Here is an 18029-nt window from a genome sequence, read left to right on the forward strand (position 1 = left end):
ATAAATATCTTAAGTGTGGGAGACTAGGGGTTACGGCCAACCTCTTTTCAGTGATCTGTGGGGACTGGACAAGTGGAAATGGCGGTAGACTGGAGCATAAGAAGTTCTGCTCCAATATGCAAGGGAACTTCACTGTGAGGGTGTCAGAGCACTACAACAGGCTGCCTAGGGAGCTTGTGGAGTCTACTCCTCTATAAAGACATTCAAGACCTGTGTGGTTGCTTACCTGTGCACCCTGCTTTGCAGGGGATTTGACTTGATTTCTGAAGGTCCCCTCCAACCTGTACAATTCTATGGTTCTACTGGTGATGCTCTTGATTCTGAATGCAAATAGGATCAGCCAAAGCTTTTACTTTAAATAACAGTTGAATGCTTAATTGGGTGTTGAGCTTATTTTGCAACCTGAGGGGTTTTTTTATTATGACTGGCATCTGAATTTGAAGTAAGTTTGCATTTATTTGACCTTCTGTAGAGAATTAGAAAGCAGTAGAAACCAGAATGCTGGCAGCAGCAAAGATGTTTTCTCCCCATTCGATAGCTTAACAGTATTGGCATTAAAGAAGCTGGACAACGCTGAAAGTTTTTCAGTTCTATAATGATAGAGTTTGAAAGTTGATGTAGTTCTTAAGAAGGTACCGCAGAGATCTTTAGTAGATCACTGAAAAATAGCTGTATTTTTCTAGGTCTTCTTTACTAATTTATAAATATTGTGAGGGAGATCTTTCTTACTGTGTTAGTGTTATGACTGCCATGTTATGAGGTACAGGTAATAAAGACACTTTTGGAACAGTTCTGCTTGATATCAGTAGAAAATGTCTTGAAATAGGGTGGATGCTTCCCTTGTCTTTGCTGTTAAAAGCACTAGGAAGGGGTTTTGTTCATGAGAACTTCAGTGTCTGTGTACTCTTTAATCATACTGTCTAGATTGGAGACGATCATGAGCATGAAGACTTTTGGAGGAAGGGCCTGGTAAAAAAAAGTGTTGTGAAAAGTACTAGAAAGGCTTTTTTCAAGAGGCAGAAAAATATTATGATAGGTAATATGCAGTAGTTCTCTTTACCTGTAAGATAGGATGTTGGCTATGTTTGTCTTCATTTTGTTCTAGATGCTACCTTTAAATACCAATATCCGACTTGCCTACTCCAATGGAAAAGATGATGAACAGAACTTCATTCAGAATCTCAGTTTGTTTCTCTGCACATTTCTGAAGGAACATGGTCAACTTATAGAAAAAAGATTAAATCTGAGAGAAACATTAATGGAGGTAAGTTGCGTAGTTAATCCAGCTCAAAAGTAGAGGTTTCTTGTACACTAACAACATGATACTAATACGACCTCTAGACTGTTGTGCTTATATTGGTTAGAAGATTTTTTTTTTCCTGTATTCAGTAAATGATGTGAACACAAGAAACCTTTCAGACTTTCCAATTGTACTTCAGTAGCAATTTATTTTCAGCAGTGTTACCCTTAATTTAAAAGAAGTGTTTTTCTCTCCTTCCTTTTCCTGGTGTCTCCTTCAAAGTGGAAATGCTGTATTAAAATGTGTTCAAAGAAATACCATGTAATCTTTTTCTATTTTTGTTTTACTTACTCATGCAGGTGGTTACTGCTGTGTCAGTCTGTGTGTGAAATGGTCTACTTTGTTTTTATTCAACACCCAGGCTTGGTGTCTAGGGTGCAGCAAATTCTCCTGGTTTTCTGTCTTGATGTAACTTCTTGCCTAAATGGTCATTTCTCAAAGTTGACGGAAATGCTTAGAAGACCTTGCGGTCTGTGTTTAGTTTCTGTGTCACAAGCATAGCCTTTAATGCTCTAACAGTGCTACTTAACTAGATTTTTTTTTTTTTTTATATGGTATTAAGGGTCTTGGTGGGTGACCTGTGTTCCACTTGCTGAGAATGAGCTGTTCTTTGATGTCCTTTCTGTTAGCACTCTCCCATCCCTGAGCTCCTGTGGGATGAAACTGTCCCCGTAGACCTTTGTAGCAGTCTTTGTGATGTCCCACAGTTGAGCCCTCTGCAGGTATGGAGCCTATAGGTTGAGGAGCTATCCTGAGACCCAAGATCACGGTATAAACCTGGAGATAAGTTTTCATTTTGTGGGTCCATCTTGTTAGGTGCAATACTTCCAAGGTATCTGAATTTAGATTTCTTCTCCAGGTAGCCCTTTACCAAAAATAAATAAATAAATATAAATTGTTAGCAGATAGCAAACTAGCTCATTTGGAAAATATATTAAATGACTGTTTCTTGCTCTATTTAAAAACAACCAAACAAAAAGCAAACATAAGCATTTCAGCAATCCATGAGTAATTCCTTATTTCCTAATTGGTGAACTTCTGCAAAATGATTGTTAGTCAAGGAAGAGATCAAGTTTCAACCCATATTGAGACATTATTAAGAATATGAAGTTGAATGTCTTTTCTAAGTTGGAGCGCAGTCTTTAAATCTTGCCTCCTGTCTGTTCTGGCACAACTGTATTAAATTGTTGCATAGTTAAAGTTGACATCTTTAAATGGACATTTGCAAAACTCCATTCTGAATGACTTTGGATCTTCTATAGGATGTTGAAATGTTCCTCAAAATTTTTAGTGTCTTAAAATTGCTGCACATTTCGCTGTTGTAACAGCATAACAGAACATAGCGGGGGGAAGAAAGCCTTCAAAAAGAACCTGTGTAGTTTTAATCTAGTTGTTTGTACAGTGGATGTAGCTGATGTTCTGAAATTGCTTTGTGGACTCACTGTAGCCTTCTTGAGTAGTGAAAGAAGCTAGATAAGTTATTTGAAGTGAAATTGCTGATAAACGTGGATGAGCATAGGAATAAGAAGTTGTTCTTGAATCCCTCTTTCATCATTATAGATAGGGATGTCAAATCAGACTTCTCCTGCCTAAAATACTTTTGATTGCTTAGCATCTGAGCTATGAAAATGAAGTCTGTTTTCACAGCTCCCTTCTGTTTAGTTCACTGGTAGCCTGTTGATTGACAGTTTCCACTAGGGGATTTTAAAGTAAGATAGCTGAATAATTTTTGACTATGTAAAACTAACCTCTGTATTTGGTATCAGTCTCAGAGCAGCTTTCTTCTCAGTCTCTATAGTGACTGTTTAGTTATTAAAAGCGAAGGTGTCTTAGTAGATGTCTTGTATTGAACCATAGGTAGTGTGGTTTTGGAGGTTTTCTTCCAGATTCCCAGAGGATTTGCAGAACAGAGTAACAATAACTACTGAGAATAGCAGTCCTTAAAATGAGCAGCTGAGGGTTTTTTTGAGGGTCTGAAAGGTCTTACAGAAGCGTAGAGGGATGTGATTTTAATACTATAGCAAGGGATTAATTTGGCTATTGGTGTTCTATTTTTTAATTATTTTTTAATTTTTATCTATATATATATATTTAAGATACCTTGAGGCTTTTCTACGTTTAAGAATTGATGCACGCTTTCAAAATAACATCAACTGACATGGTGCTGTGCTCTTTTCAGTTGCTTCACTGGTCATAACTTCGACTACTAAATGTCACCGTGGTATTACTGCACCTTGTTAGTAAATTTTACAATAATTCAGTATATTCATTATTTTTCTCAGTATGAGGATAACAAAATCTGAAGTAATATGGTTTTAATCTACTTCTGTGTTTAAAAATAATAAATAGATGCTTAAAACATGATTTTCCAGGCTCTTCATTATATGTTATTGGTATCAGAAGTAGAAGAAACTGAAATTTTCAAGATTTGTCTTGAGTATTGGAATCATTTAGCTGCTGAGCTCTACAGGGAAAGTCCATTCTCAACATCTGCTTCTCCACTACTTTCTGGAAGTCAACACTTCGATGTTCCTCCAAGGAGACAGCTTTATTTGCCTGTATTATCCAAGGTAATGCTTAAGTGAAAATACTTTGTAAATTTAGGCACTTTTCTTGTGTGCAGAGACTTCACTGTATGTAAGGAATGGCTTCAGAAAACTTTCCTTGCTTTGAGTAATAATTCAGCTGGAGTAATTTAATGTGCTGAAATTGCTAAACTTAGAAGATGATGCCAGTGACTGTTAATAGTGTGCTCTTTTGGTACTATGTATAAACATAAAAGAGAATATATATCTGTACAATTTACTTAAACATACTAACTTTGTTTTCTTCCATATTACCACCTGAAGAGTTTCATTTTAACTTTGTAATAGAATTGCTGTGTAGGATTTGCATAGTAGATTTGCTAAATCTTGTTAATAGTTTCTGTAATTAGTTGTTTCTAGCATGGATCTTGGTGTGGGGTTCAGGGAAAAAATCGTTAACTTCTGTTTAGAGAGTAAGGACAACTGGATGTTTTATTCAGTTACTTAGTGTGGTGGAGTTGTGTTTTCTACTCAGGAATGAGATTTCAAAACTAGGACAGCGTATCCTAGTATTAAAAATAGTGAATTGTTAATGAATTGGTTGTATAAGAGCTGTGGTGAAAATTAAAGTCGCATGTGTCAGAGGAAAAAATGGGCATGTATTTAAAAGATCTTTAATACATACATTTTATGAAGCTCCACAAGGTAGGGTATTTATTTAAACAACTCCTAATCTTGCAGTGATGGAAATCAGCTCTACTGTTAACGTTTTTTTAGCTAATGTGTCCCTTTGGGATGTTCCTTGCCATTTGCTTGTATGTGAGCTGACCTGAGGACTTGCTGGACACATACCCTTTATTTTCATGTTACAGTACAATTCAGTTGAAACTTTCCTTTGTAACATACAGGTTCGATTGCTAATGGTTAGCCGTATGGCTAAGCCTGAAGAAGTGCTAGTGGTGGAAAATGATCAAGGGGAAGTAGTACGAGAATTTATGAAGGATACAGATTCCATAAACTTATATAAAAATATGAGAGAAACATTGGGTAAGTGCACTGGCTGATAGTGTTGTACTGTAGATCTGTGCAACTGCACCAGTACCATGTATATAGCACAATTATATGAGGGGACAGGGGAGAAAATAGATTTGAAGCAGAGTTGTCATATATGTAAGGTCCCGTCATTAGACTTCAATGATAACATTTTTCTGTTAAATGAGAACACTGGAATGGAGCACTGAATATTTATTAGCAACTTTATGAATGTAAAACACAAGCATTATTTTATTCTCACTGCTGTAATTTTGAAGTAAATATACTGAACAGATATGTTCTGATATATATATTCTTTTAAATTATATCCTTATTGTATTAAAATTACTGCAGTATATACTCATTCTTAGTAGTGTTTCCAGATACAGGTGTACAGACAGTCTTTGTTTGAATTTTGGTGTTTGTTATTGCTTAATGTGCTATCATAATAGAAGATTCACCTCTTAAAAAAGCAAGAGTGCAGTGAAAGTGGCACTGCAAAAAATCCATTGCTAAATCTGACCTTTATGCTGCTTTTTGACTTGATGGGATTATGAATTTTACTTATGTTAGAGAGTCTAATCATTTTAGGGGCTGATGGAATGGTCTGAGCTGATAAAGCTGAATCTTTTCACTTAGACTAGTTTCAAGTGTCCCATCTCCATTTTAATGCTGGGTTATTAAATTCAACAGATGTAATGACACTGAAATAATGAACAGAGGAGAATTGTTGACTGACTTTGTTAAATGCAGCATAATAACCTTCAGAGCTAGCGTATGTCATATTTCCTATGGCTCATGAGTATGTATGCATTTTATTAATAATTTAACTTGGTAGCTTTACTGATCTGACTGATAGAAAATATACTTGCGTTTTTACAACTCCAGCAGATCTGGGTTTAAATTTTTAGCTTGTTCTATCACAAGCTCACAAGAGGAGTATTGCACTTAGCATTTTGATTTTGTCTTAGAAATGAACTTCACAGAGATGTGATCCAGTTGCTTAAAAATATTCTTGCTTACTGTTACTATTAATTGTCTTTCAGTGTATCTTACGCATCTGGATTATGCAGACACAGAACGAATAATGACAGAAAAACTTCATAATCAAGTGAATGGGACGGAATGGTCATGGAAAAATTTGAATACACTGTGTTGGGCTATAGGCTCAATCAGTGGAGCAATGCATGAAGAAGACGAAAAAAGATTCCTTGTTACAGTAATTAAGGTACTGTGTTACAAAACTAAATGCTTTGTCATACTTGATAGTTTACTCTCAAGAAATTGAACTTAAAAAGACACTGCTCTACATTCTTCAGTAAGCTGTCTTGTACAGCTAACAAAATGATGAAAATAATTTAATGGGAAATGGCATATCCTGAATGTTAGGCTGATAAATTCCTCAGTCAGGGAAAATACATGAATCCAAATAGCCTTTTCACTGTGAAAATTCTGGAGAGGAAAATTTGGCTTATGATGAAATATTTTGCTTTAGGAATGCAGAAGATATGGAAAAGAAGCACTAATGAAGTAAGAGTAGCCTTAATGAAGCACAGTAGTGTGCATTGTTATTAACCGAATAGCACCCTTCTCTTCTGCCACTTCTTGTTTAGTAAATGTGTGTGTGTGTGGAAAGAGTACAGGAAGAAAATGTTATCTACAGGAGTAATTAAGCATTGCTGTTAAGTCATAAAAATACTTCAGAGGGCATTTAGTTTCCTATACTTGCTGTGTAATACCTGTATGTTTATTGGTATCAACTGATTGGTCAGTACTCAGCACCGAGGGTTGCTTTAGTCTGCCCTGTATACATCATTAATTACATTTAAAACACATGGCTGAAAAGGTGTTGTTCTAGATTTGGCTGAAACTTATGGAATTGTCCTGATCTTAACTCATGTTGTTTGTTTGTTATTTTCTTTTTTTTTAAAATCAATTTGGCGTGGAGTTTAATAATAGCAATTACTTCACTGTATCATTATGATAGCTCATTTTAACCTTTATACTGCTCTTCTAACCTACAAACTTGGGGAGGGTGACTAATAATATGTTATATTGTAGGATCTCCTAGGACTCTGTGAACAAAAGAGAGGAAAAGACAACAAAGCCATTATTGCATCAAATATTATGTACATAGTAGGCCAATACCCACGTTTCTTGAGAGCTCATTGGAAGTTTTTGAAGACAGTAGTCAATAAGCTATTTGAGTTTATGCATGGTGAGTATCTCTTTTACTTGCTGTTCTGACTTTCTTAAAGAAAAGCATTGATGCTGAGTACATGTGCATGTCTGGGGGAAAATACGAAACAGTAACTGATCTCATTTGATTTAGAAACCCATGATGGCGTCCAGGATATGGCTTGTGATACCTTCATTAAAATAGCACAAAAGTGCCGCCGACATTTTGTTCAGGTTCAAGTGGGAGAAGTAATGCCTTTCATTGATGAAATCTTGAACAATATAAATACAATCATCTGTGACCTTCAGCCACAACAGGTACATATAATTCAGGACTGTGAGTAAATCTGTGAAGATGAGTAAAAAGTTGTGATGTAAGAGAACTTGGTAGTAGTCTTTTAAGACTGTGTGAGTGTGTGTGTATTAATGTTATGTTACAAATTGTATGATTGCATTACATTATTAAGGTCTTAATTAGAATTCTTGAAAGGAGAATTAAAGTGCACTGAGTTGAAATGCTTTTTTTCTAGAATGCTCCTACAAGTAAATAGTAAATCTGATTTTGAGGTTATGATTAGCAAACAAGAGTATTCTACTGTAATAGCATACTTATGGGTCTTGCATGTCCAGTGGCAAGAGTGTACCTGCAGAGAGGATGTGTTCTGACAGAGTGTAGTGCATGCACAGCTGATGCATTGCAGTGACGTATGGAAACCTTGAGCTGAGGAGGTACTAAGTTCCAACTTCTGATTTTTTGCACTTGATTTAGCCCAAAGTTCTGTAAAAGAAATAAATGGAGCTGTATTGTAAGAGAAAGCATATGTCTGAAATTGCTTGCTTCAGGATGTGTTGGTAAAATGAAGGAGGTCTCTGAGATAGCAGCATTGGAAGGGAGTGGAGGCTTACCTTCAATGTGGTGTAAGTAAGGAAAGGGTGGAGAAGGATCTCGTAAACTCAAGTGGGAAGTACATGTTTAGTCACTGGAAACTCATTTTCAGCTTCTACTACCTGCTAGATTTGAACATGGTAAACTTATGGGTACTCTTCCATAACCTTTCTGTTTGACTTATTGTTTTTCCAATCAGGTGCATACGTTCTATGAAGCAGTAGGATACATGATTGGGGCACAAACAGACCAGACTGTACAGGAGCATCTGATAGAAAAATACATGTTGCTCCCCAATCAAGTATGGGACAGCATAATTCAGCAGGCAACAAAAGTAAGACCATAAAATTTAAGTGTATTCAATTAAAATAAAACAGCTGACTGTTTGTGTTGTTTTTTTTTGTTTGTTTGTTTGTTTTGGTGTTGGTTTCTTTTACTCCTGAAATTAGGTGAAATTAGCTGGGGTGAACTTATATAAAGCAATGGTTGCTGTGACAGTAAAAGTGTCGTTTGAAAGGAGAAGACTTGAATGACTTAAGAGTGGTTTAAATCCAGTTTAAAGAACTTTACAGAAAATTCCTTAGCAGTGTTTAAGATATATTCTTGCAAGTGACCATTTTTGTACTAGAATATAAGTGACATTTTTATTGACTAAATGGAAATAACTACATTTTTTCAACAGAATGTTGATATTCTGAAGGATCCCGAAACGGTTAAGCAGCTTGGTAGCATTCTGAAAACCAATGTAAGAGCGTGTAAAGCAGTTGGCCACCCCTTTGTGATTCAGCTTGGAAGAATTTATTTAGATATGCTGAATGTGTACAAGTGCCTAAGTGAAAATATTTCTGCAGCTATTCAGGCTAATGGTAAGAAATCTCATGTTTTTCTTAACTGGATTGACAGTGCATGTCATCAGGTTTCAAATTCGTTATAACTTGGCTTATCTTATTGTGTGTATGTTGGTGTTTTTTGTTTGTGTGTGTGTGTGTGTGTGGGCAAGAGAATGATGTAACCAGTTTTTACTGGATAGATTTGAGTTGTATGATATCTAAGTAGAATGTGCTGTTGTAGTAGTTGTTGACAAGATGAAATGGATAGGTTATTGGATCTGTCTTAAAGATTTTCTTACCCATGCAAATAATTGTACTAGTGAATGCTAAGACTTAACCACTGAACAGCTGGTTAACCTTGAAGTAGCTTCTCTGAATTCAGAAAAAAACTGGCTGTGAAATCAATACATTTCTTAACTCTGCCTCTCTAATTACAGAACTTGTTCTTATTAAAAACAAAACACAACAAGCAAAATAGGAAGCGGTTGCTAGGACTTGTAGTCCTGATATTTTTACTAGGGCAAGAGCTATTGTGATTGCACTTAACTCAAGAGTATGTTCTCACAACTGGGAATCTCTGCTTGCGGAAGCAGTTCTACCTTTGTTTCCCTGACCACGGTCTTCCAGGGTTTTCCTTAGATATGCTGTTATAATTGTGTGGCTGTGCACTCAATTAGAGTAGGTTTTACTGATGAGACTTACATTGACTTGGATGTGAGAAAATGAAATAAAAATTATGCTCCTTGTAGTAAAGACAAGTTTGAATGATAAGGTTTGTCTGACAAAATCAGGAGCTTGCTTTAAAACTCTGTATAAGTTGATGTCTTCTCATCACTTAGTGAGAGACAGAGGTAAGCTTGATCCAGTTAAATGAACATGCAGTATTCCCTTACTGGAAAAGTATGTTAGAGCTTTGTTTTTGAGTTGTGCAGTCAGTAGTAGTATTATAATACCAAATTGCAACTTGGACCTGTGGAACTGAAATAATGGGGAGGTAGTTTTTATAAAAATGAAATATTCTGAACTTTATAGTCTTCTTGTTGGCACGTCTTACCTAGATTAAGTGAAGCCTTACAACTTTTCAGGTGAAATGGTAACAAAGCAGCCATTAATTAGAAGTATGAGGACTGTGAAAAGGGAAACTTTAAAACTGATTTCCGGCTGGGTGAGCAGGTCCAATGATCCTCAGATGGTAAGTAGATTTATATTTAAACAAATAATTCATAGAACAACATCAGGAAGAACTCAGCTCTTTTGCTGAGGAGCAGTCAGTGCTGTTCTGTTCACAGAAACTAGTTTCAGAAATGCAATATATGAAGGAAGGATAAGGCATGATCATACAGACAGTAGGCCTGAGCTGTATTTTGATTGTTTCAGTTTCAGCTGAAAGGAATCTTAAGGGAAAGAAGGTGTAAGACAGTCCTCAGGCAACCACTGCTGGATGAATACTGTGGGTGGGGAGTACATGGATGTGTAACATATCATAGAATCACCAGGGTTGGAAAAGACATGCATGATCATCCAGTCCAACTGTCCACCTGTCACCAGTAGTTCTTACTGAACCATGTCCCTCAACAGAGTATCTAAATATTTCTTGAGCACTTCGAGTGTTGGTGGCTCTACCACCTCACTAAGGCAGCCCATTCCAGTTCCCAACCACTTCAGAAAAGCAGTATTTCCTAACATCCAGCCTTAATTTCCCCTGGTGCAACTTGAGGCCATTTCCTTTAGACCTATCACCAGTTACGCAAGGGTGGGGGCTCACTGAAACATCCATTCAGGTAGTTATAGAGGGCAGTGTCTCCCCTGAGCTTCCTGCAGACTGAACAATCCCAGCTCCCTCAACCAGTTTTCATAAGACTTGTGTTCCAGACCCCTCACCAGCTTCATTGCCCTTCTCTGGACATGTACCAGGGCCTCAGTGTCTTTCTTGCAGTGAGGGGTCCGTTTCCTCTATGTATTTTTAGCTTGTTTCAGAACTACCTTGTAATTGCTTGAGACTTTGTTCAGTAACCGCACTGCTGTAACAGTGTCTTGCTGTTTTATTTAGGTTGCTGAAAACTTCGTTCCTCCTTTGTTGGATGCAGTTCTCATTGACTACCAGAGAAATGTTCCAGCTGCTAGAGAACCTGAAGTACTTAGTACTATGGCTATTATTGTAAACAAGCTGGGCGGACATATTACTGCTGAAATACCTCAGATATTTGATGCTGTTTTTGAGTGCACATTAAACATGATCAATAAGGTATTATATGTAAATTTTTGATAAAGCAAAAAAAAAAGGGGGGGGGGAGTGGGGGGGGAGGGAGGTGAGAGTACTAGTCTTTGGGTATTGCAAGAAAGGGGGGGGCAGTATGTAATTGACATAGTGTTATTTCATGGCTTCTGTTTTATGGAAATTAAGATGGGGTTCATGAATTCTGGCCGTCCAGGTGAATGTCTTAGTCTCATTGACTTGATTTCTTAATACAGTCCTAAAATTATTAGGGTTTTTTTTTCTGTTCCAAAACCTTGAAATGTCGTGATTCTTGAAGCTGTAGTATGCTTTAAGTAGACTTCAGTGTAGGGTGAATGACTAGAATTCATACATACTTATCATTACTCATATTCATAATTTTTTAGTTCATTGAATATTTCCTTGATGAATTCCTTAGTTGATAGAGTTTCTGTGCTACTGTTTGCAGTAAGTACTTGCATAATAGTGGCTAGATTAGTGCCATTTTGCACCAGTATGAGCCAGAAAGTGCATCCCTGTAGTAGCTAGGTGCTTAATTGCTGAGGCCAACTGTCTTGTGCCTGTGGAGCCAAGTAGGAATTGAAGTTGTGTACTGACAGAATGTGGTTCAGGCTGCTGATACTGTGTAACTAGAAAACGTCTTATGAAGCTTTGGTGGTGGAAGTGTGGGGAAAAATTTTACTGGGAATTTGGGAACTGTAAATTTTGTTTTGTATTCAGATTTCTTCAAACCTGAGATCTAAATGCTGTTCTATATTGGATATTGTCTCACTCTTCTTAGCAGAATTAAGTGGATCTTTGAGCTATTCAGGAAGCTTGACAGACTGTTTTTTTTTTTGTTGTTTCTCCCTCCCCCCCCCAACTTCCCCCTGCCCCTCGCTCTCAGGACTTTGAAGAATATCCTGAACATAGAACAAACTTCTTCTTGCTACTCCAGGCTGTAAATTCTCATTGCTTCCCAGCATTCCTGGCCATTCCACCTGCACAGTTCAAACTTGTTTTGGATTCTATTATTTGGGCTTTCAAACATACAATGAGAAATGTTGCAGATACAGGTAAACTGAGGTTTTAAGTGTTAAGCATGTAGATTGTTGCTTTCTTGCATTTTTAATCAAACATAGTGTTCCAGTCACACTGTATTTGCTGCAGAAGAACAGTATTTTCCTGTTTCAATTTCAAGCTGACAACTAGACACCCATTAATGTACTGAAATAGTTGGATGTTTTTTACTCACAGGAAGAGGGCATTGTTTCTGCATGCTTTCTCTTTATAGAGTGTGAGGGTTTTTCTGAAATGGCTGAACTGATGCAACAGCTCATAGCTGGTATTCCCCTTCAGCTTTCATTGTGCTGTTTGGAGTGTTTTAACTTCTTGCCTCACTTAGTCTCTAATTTACTACTGAAAAAGACAGCAGAAAAATAAATGGTGAGTGAATTTGGTCTGGGAGACAGCTATGACATAAGGAGAGGGAAGTACTCTAGACTAAAGGAAAACTCCTTCTTTTGAACAACAGCAAGTTAAACTTCATCTCAGGTTTCACTGAGAAGCTATTTTTAGCACACTTGAGTAATTAAGTGTCCTCTAGGATGGGAGTTGCCAAGAAAGGCTAGGAAAAGCGGTGTAAATGTCATAAATTCTAAAAGCATCTCAACCGCAGGATAAAAATGATTGTTTTGAAGCTACCTCAATACTAGCCAATTGTTTATGTTTATAAGATACCTTTGTGTTGCATTTCAAGTAGTAAGGTAACTGTGTGATTTTTCTCTTCCTAAATTAACTAGTATGTCTTCATAGAGTTTCTCACTTTTGTTTGTACCAGTGAAATCATGTAGTTGGCTCTTCATGGTTCTGCCTTCTAATAATGAAAACCATGCTGTTGCTCAGTATAGATGTGGCTGCTGCCCTCTACTGGCTGCTTAAATGATTAGTTTAAAACTGCAATGCTTGTCAGAATTTCTTGGGATGTTTGTCTCACTTTGAAAAGACAGAAGGATGAACTGAGCTTTTGGTATAGTTTTGTTCATTTTTCTTTTATGCAAATTTTGCAGGACTTCAAATACTTTACACTCTGCTACAAAACGTTGCACAAGAAGAGGCTGCTGCTCAGAGTTTCTATCAGACATATTTCTGTGATATCCTTCAGCACATCTTCTCTGTTGTAACAGACACTTCACACACTGCTGGTAAGATTGTGAACCAGATGAAAACAAGCCTTTCAAACATCATAGTACTCTTGCATTTCCTGTTCTGAATAATAACATATGTATAATTTTGATCTGTTCAGGTTTGACAATGCATGCATCAATCCTTGCATACATGTTCAACTTGGTAGAAGAGGGAAAAATAAGTACTCCATTGAATCCTGGAAATCCAGTGAACAACCAAATGTTTATTCAAGAGTACGTTGCTAATCTCCTCAAATCTGCATTTCCTCATCTACAAGAGTAAGTGTGCTGTAATTGTCTTATACTTTTGAGTGGATACATATTGAAATACTAATGGATGTATTTACTGTTAGTGCCCAGGTTAAGCTGTTTGTAACAGGACTCTTCAGTTTAAACCAGGATATTCCTGCCTTCAAGGAGCACCTAAGGGACTTCCTTGTCCAAATCAAGGTATGTTTGGCACAGTTTCTTAGAGAATTGTAAAAAAAAGTATTTAACAGAATGATGTTTTAAGTCATTGGACGGTGTTCATGTATAATAGGGTGTACATTTTACTACTACTTAAAATTGTCATGGCTTGAGGGTCTAGATACTGTATCATGTAATCCATTTCAGCGTAATTTAATTGTGTAGGTTAAGTTTAAATGCATGCTGTTGCTTATTCTTTGACCACACATATAGGCCTAAAATGGCCATAAAACAGATTTAGTTTCAGTTCTGCTTGGGGCTGGGGCTTGTTTTGAAAGCTAACAGACTAGTGCTCTGCTTTTATTTTTCCAAAGATGCTAAAATTCAAGATGATTGTATGAAAGTATATGTTAAAGATACTTTCAGGCTACATTAGATATTTCAAAAATTGTAAAGAGGCTGTTTTAATGATAAGGTCAAAAAGCTATGCTACTGTACCGTCCTAATGTAGAATGCATGGTGAATATCTTAGAAATTTTTGTCTTTTATATTCTGATCTCATGTGTTGGAAGCAAAACAAGAAATAGTCTGACAAGGATGTGAAGGGAAGATGTTACCAACGTTGTTTTTGACTCTTTCAGAAGCTTATTACTCTTCCTGATGCAATTAAAGTGAAGTAATGGTTTTGTGTGAATTGTACAGGAATTTGCAGGTGAAGACACATCAGATTTATTCTTGGAGGAAAGAGAAACAGCCCTTCGACAAGCTCAAGAGGAGAAACATAAACTTCAGATGTCTGTACCTGGCATCCTTAATCCGCATGAAATTCCCGAGGAGATGTGTGATTAAAAAACAAGTTCTGCAGTTTTCTTTCTGTGCAGCCGCTTTGTTGTGTCAGAAGAAAACAGCACTTGGATATTTGTTGACCAAAATGACGCCAATTTGTAAATTAAAATGTCACCTAGTGGCCCTCTTTTCTTATGTGTTTTTTGTATAAGAAACTTTCTGTGAAATATCCTTCCATTGTTTAAGCTTTTGTTTGGTCATCTTTATTTAGATTTGCATGAATTGAAAATTATTGCATTTTCAAAGTAATTATTTCATGCCCATTTTTGTGGCTAAGGGGAAAATAGGCAAAACATAAATTGTAAAGGACTATATTGCAAAACTATACAATTTCCTGTAAGAGTATCAATTTTTAATTTGGGATCATTTTCCTTCTAGCCTGCTCTACAGTCTAGGAGAAAAAGTAATAAGTAAAACAGTTTTAATTGTTAAGCAGAGGATTATAGTGCTGCAATTTTTCTGATCAATTAGCAGCTTTTTGGATTTGAGTGGGTAAAGGCTAGGCTTACATGTATTTGCAAGTTGTATGGCAAGTTTGCAGCAAGATCATGTGCATATCATCCCATTGTAAAGCAACTTCTAAAGCGTATGGGAACACAGTACAGTTAGTTATTTTTACACAGTTCTTTTGTTTTTGTGTGTGTGCTGTCGCTTTGTCGACAACAGCTTTTTGTTTTCCTCAATGAGGAGTGTTGCTCATTTGTGAGCCTTCATTAACTCGAAGTGAAATGGTTAAAATATTTATCCTGTTAGAATAGGCTGCATCTTTTTAACTACTCATAAAATAAAAAACCCTCTGGCTTTTGAGATGACTTATACTAATTTACATTGTTTACCATGCTGTAGTGCTTAAAGAACACTACTTAAAAGCAAAATAAACTTGGTTTACATTTATTTTTCTTTCTTCGGCTTATTCTTTTATTGGATGAAAATGCTGTGATCGTATTAAAGGTTTGTATCCTGAAGGCATAGGAAGTGGTCCTTGAGGTCTAGGTTACTGTTGTTTCTGATTTCTCCTGATCTCAAGGCTGTGCTTGAAAGCTAACATGAAACAAGTTGGGTTCTATTTGAAAGTGTAGTTTTGACTTAACACCATGACTAAAAATACTCCATACTACATTGCTATAGAATGCCCGTAATAAGGTATTCTTGCTCTCAATATATGTACTCTTTGTGTTTTATTCCAAAGAGTTATTGAACTGTATCTTGACTAGAAATTGATACTGGTACATGTTAATAACACATATTGACCAGATGTGCAGTTATTTTTCTACCTAAAGTTTTGTAGTTAATAATTTTCACATACGTATGAAATACAGGTGAGAAAACTTCAGTGTGAACACTAAGATGGTGTACAGTCTTGGCTTCCCCATGTTTGCAGCATCTCACTTCTGTTTTCTAAGAGTTGACATTAAAGTATCCCATGGGTTTTCATTATTATTTTTTCTTTCCATTTATTTGGTCTCTGGTCTTAGGATTGTTACTGTGATGCAAAGCATAACAATTAATGCAGAGCTGTAAAACAAAGTTAGACAGTTGTGGAGGTGCTTTATGTAAGCTGTAGGTAATTTTGTGCTGTACATTAATTTTGAAGTAGAAGTGCATGAGATAGCAGTGTTCAATGTATAATTCTGTTGTAACCAGAATGTTTCCAGTCCTAAGTACTGGTCCCATTCTGTCTGAAAATTTGTTGCTTGACTTAGCTGGCCTTAAAAAAACAAAGCCACTGCTGTTGGAACATCTTTTATCATCACAAATGCTGCAGTCAGTCTGAAAGTGCTCAGATGTGGAGACAAGGTTCCTCAAACCCTTTATGACTGGGACCTACAGTAGTCTACCAAAATTGTTTATTAATTTGCTAGGTGAAAGGTTTCATTTGCTTCTCAAACTCATGCTTTAAGATTTTTCATGTCTTTCTGTCCTGTTGAATTATAGAGTTTTGTTCTTCTAAGGCAACATGTACCCTAAAGCAGTTCAAAGTGTTTGAAGTACTGTTGAAGGATACTAAAATTGCTTGCAACCAGGCTTGTCACAGTATTATAGAGCTGCAGATTATCAAAAGCTGTGGAGACCAGGAAGAAAACTACTAAAATGGAAATGTCCCCAATAGTGTGACATCAGTATGACCACATTCCACAAGTTGCAGAACTAGATTAGTTCAGACATGTAGTGAAAGTAGTTTGAATGAAAAGCGCTCCTGTGCTCCTACGTGCACCTTTCATTTTCAAGGTTGAAGTAAATTTGCAAGGTCTGTGGTCTGATGCATAGTAAAAAATGAAATCTGACTTTCAAAATAAGACCTGAGGTGTGTTTAAAAATGCAATTCAGATAAAGAGCTTTTCATTATTTTGATACCTTTCAGATTATCTTGTAACAAAATGTTAATGTGTTAGTTCTCGCTTCCCTTTTAAATCTGAAAAAAGAAGCTGTGTTATCTTCAAAATTGGTGCCTTTTGCTGATCTCTGTAGATGCTATGAAAATTGAGCTTATGCAGAGCTCTCGATAAAATTTGGGGGGGAGGGTGTGTCTATTCCTAGTGCAGTTATCCTGTACGTAAAAAAGTTATTACAATGTACACCTGAGAAGGCTGTAGATACTATGTTGAATGCACACTCTGGAAATGAAAACAAATGGATAAAAAGCATGAACCCATCATAAAAAAAAATAACTACAACTTGTAATTATATGTAAACCAATGTTTACTTTGTGCATATTTCTATACAGATTTCAAAAGAAAAATTCTATGTACTCCAGGTACATTCATTAACAAAAATATTACAGGGTGTTTTCTGTGTTTACATGAATTGATTGCTTGTTAGCTAATGAAGACACCCCCAAGTGCTTGTTGCAGGCTACCATGTGTTTGCTACTGTAACTGGAGCAGATTATTTTCCAAAGCATTTTAGGTTAGTTTTCTTTTTCTAACTTGAATAATTTGCTGTGTGTTAATCTGATTGGTTAAGTGAACTATTTTCCAATAAAGTTAATATTTATGCAAAAAGCTTTAGAATAATGTTCATCTTTCAAGGAAGCTTTAAGTTATTCCCAGTAGACTGGAGGCGATAAAACTTTGGCTGTGGATTTCTATGGATGAAAGGGAGCGGCATCAGAAAAGGATGCTGCAAATATCACAGCATTAAAATACACAGAGGCTGACTAAAGCAGGGAACTTGCTTTAGTGTTGAACTGTGCCTCTGAGACTGACTGTGCCTCTAGATAAATTATTACTCACCCAAAACTTATGGGGCACTATTTTCTTGCTCATATGGGTGCCTGGATTCTTTCTGTTCTCCTCTTCCCATGTTAGTAGGTATGTCTCCAACTGTAATAGGGCAAAACCAAAATGTTGGAGATTGCTTTTAAAAATATATTTTTGTTACAAAATCAAGTATAAGAACGTACCCTCCTTGCCGTCCTTCATGAATACACCTCTGTACGTAATTAAATGGAACTGAATTGCTATTTAGACTTCCACATTCCAGAGATCATTGCTGAAGTTGACTGATCAGCAGCATTCTCTTGGAAAAAGGCTTAGCCAATCATTTTTCAAATTTAACATGCAGTGCCCCTTAATTACTAAATGCACCTGAAATCACAAATCATTTCTTGAGTATGGGGGGAG

General features: G+C 36.5%; 1 protein-coding gene across 3 annotated transcripts in view; it reads left to right on the plus strand.

Moving 5' to 3' along the window:
- Window positions 1-17403, plus strand: part of XPO1 (exportin 1) — a 36948-nt gene extending 19545 nt beyond the window's left edge. For all 3 annotated transcript variants that reach the window (XM_072331284.1, XM_072331281.1, XM_072331282.1), the window contains 15 exons: window positions 1106-1264; window positions 3673-3870; window positions 4734-4872; window positions 5904-6085; window positions 6919-7075; window positions 7190-7353; window positions 8121-8255; window positions 8604-8787; window positions 9837-9943; window positions 10802-10996; window positions 11874-12042; window positions 13036-13170; window positions 13272-13431; window positions 13506-13602; window positions 14263-17403. In XM_072331284.1, coding sequence (XP_072187385.1) covers window positions 1106-1264; window positions 3673-3870; window positions 4734-4872; window positions 5904-6085; window positions 6919-7075; window positions 7190-7353; window positions 8121-8255; window positions 8604-8787; window positions 9837-9943; window positions 10802-10996; window positions 11874-12042; window positions 13036-13170; window positions 13272-13431; window positions 13506-13602; window positions 14263-14409 — 2328 coding nt within the window. In that variant the 3' untranslated portion in view covers window positions 14410-17403. The remainder of the gene's footprint in view (window positions 1-1105; window positions 1265-3672; window positions 3871-4733; window positions 4873-5903; window positions 6086-6918; window positions 7076-7189; window positions 7354-8120; window positions 8256-8603; window positions 8788-9836; window positions 9944-10801; window positions 10997-11873; window positions 12043-13035; window positions 13171-13271; window positions 13432-13505; window positions 13603-14262) is intronic.
- Window positions 17404-18029: the final 626 nt, after the last annotated feature.

The sequence above is a fragment of the Excalfactoria chinensis genome, chromosome 3 (assembly GCF_039878825.1).
Source record: "Excalfactoria chinensis isolate bCotChi1 chromosome 3, bCotChi1.hap2, whole genome shotgun sequence".
Classification (NCBI taxonomy): Eukaryota; Metazoa; Chordata; class Aves; order Galliformes; family Phasianidae; genus Excalfactoria; species Excalfactoria chinensis.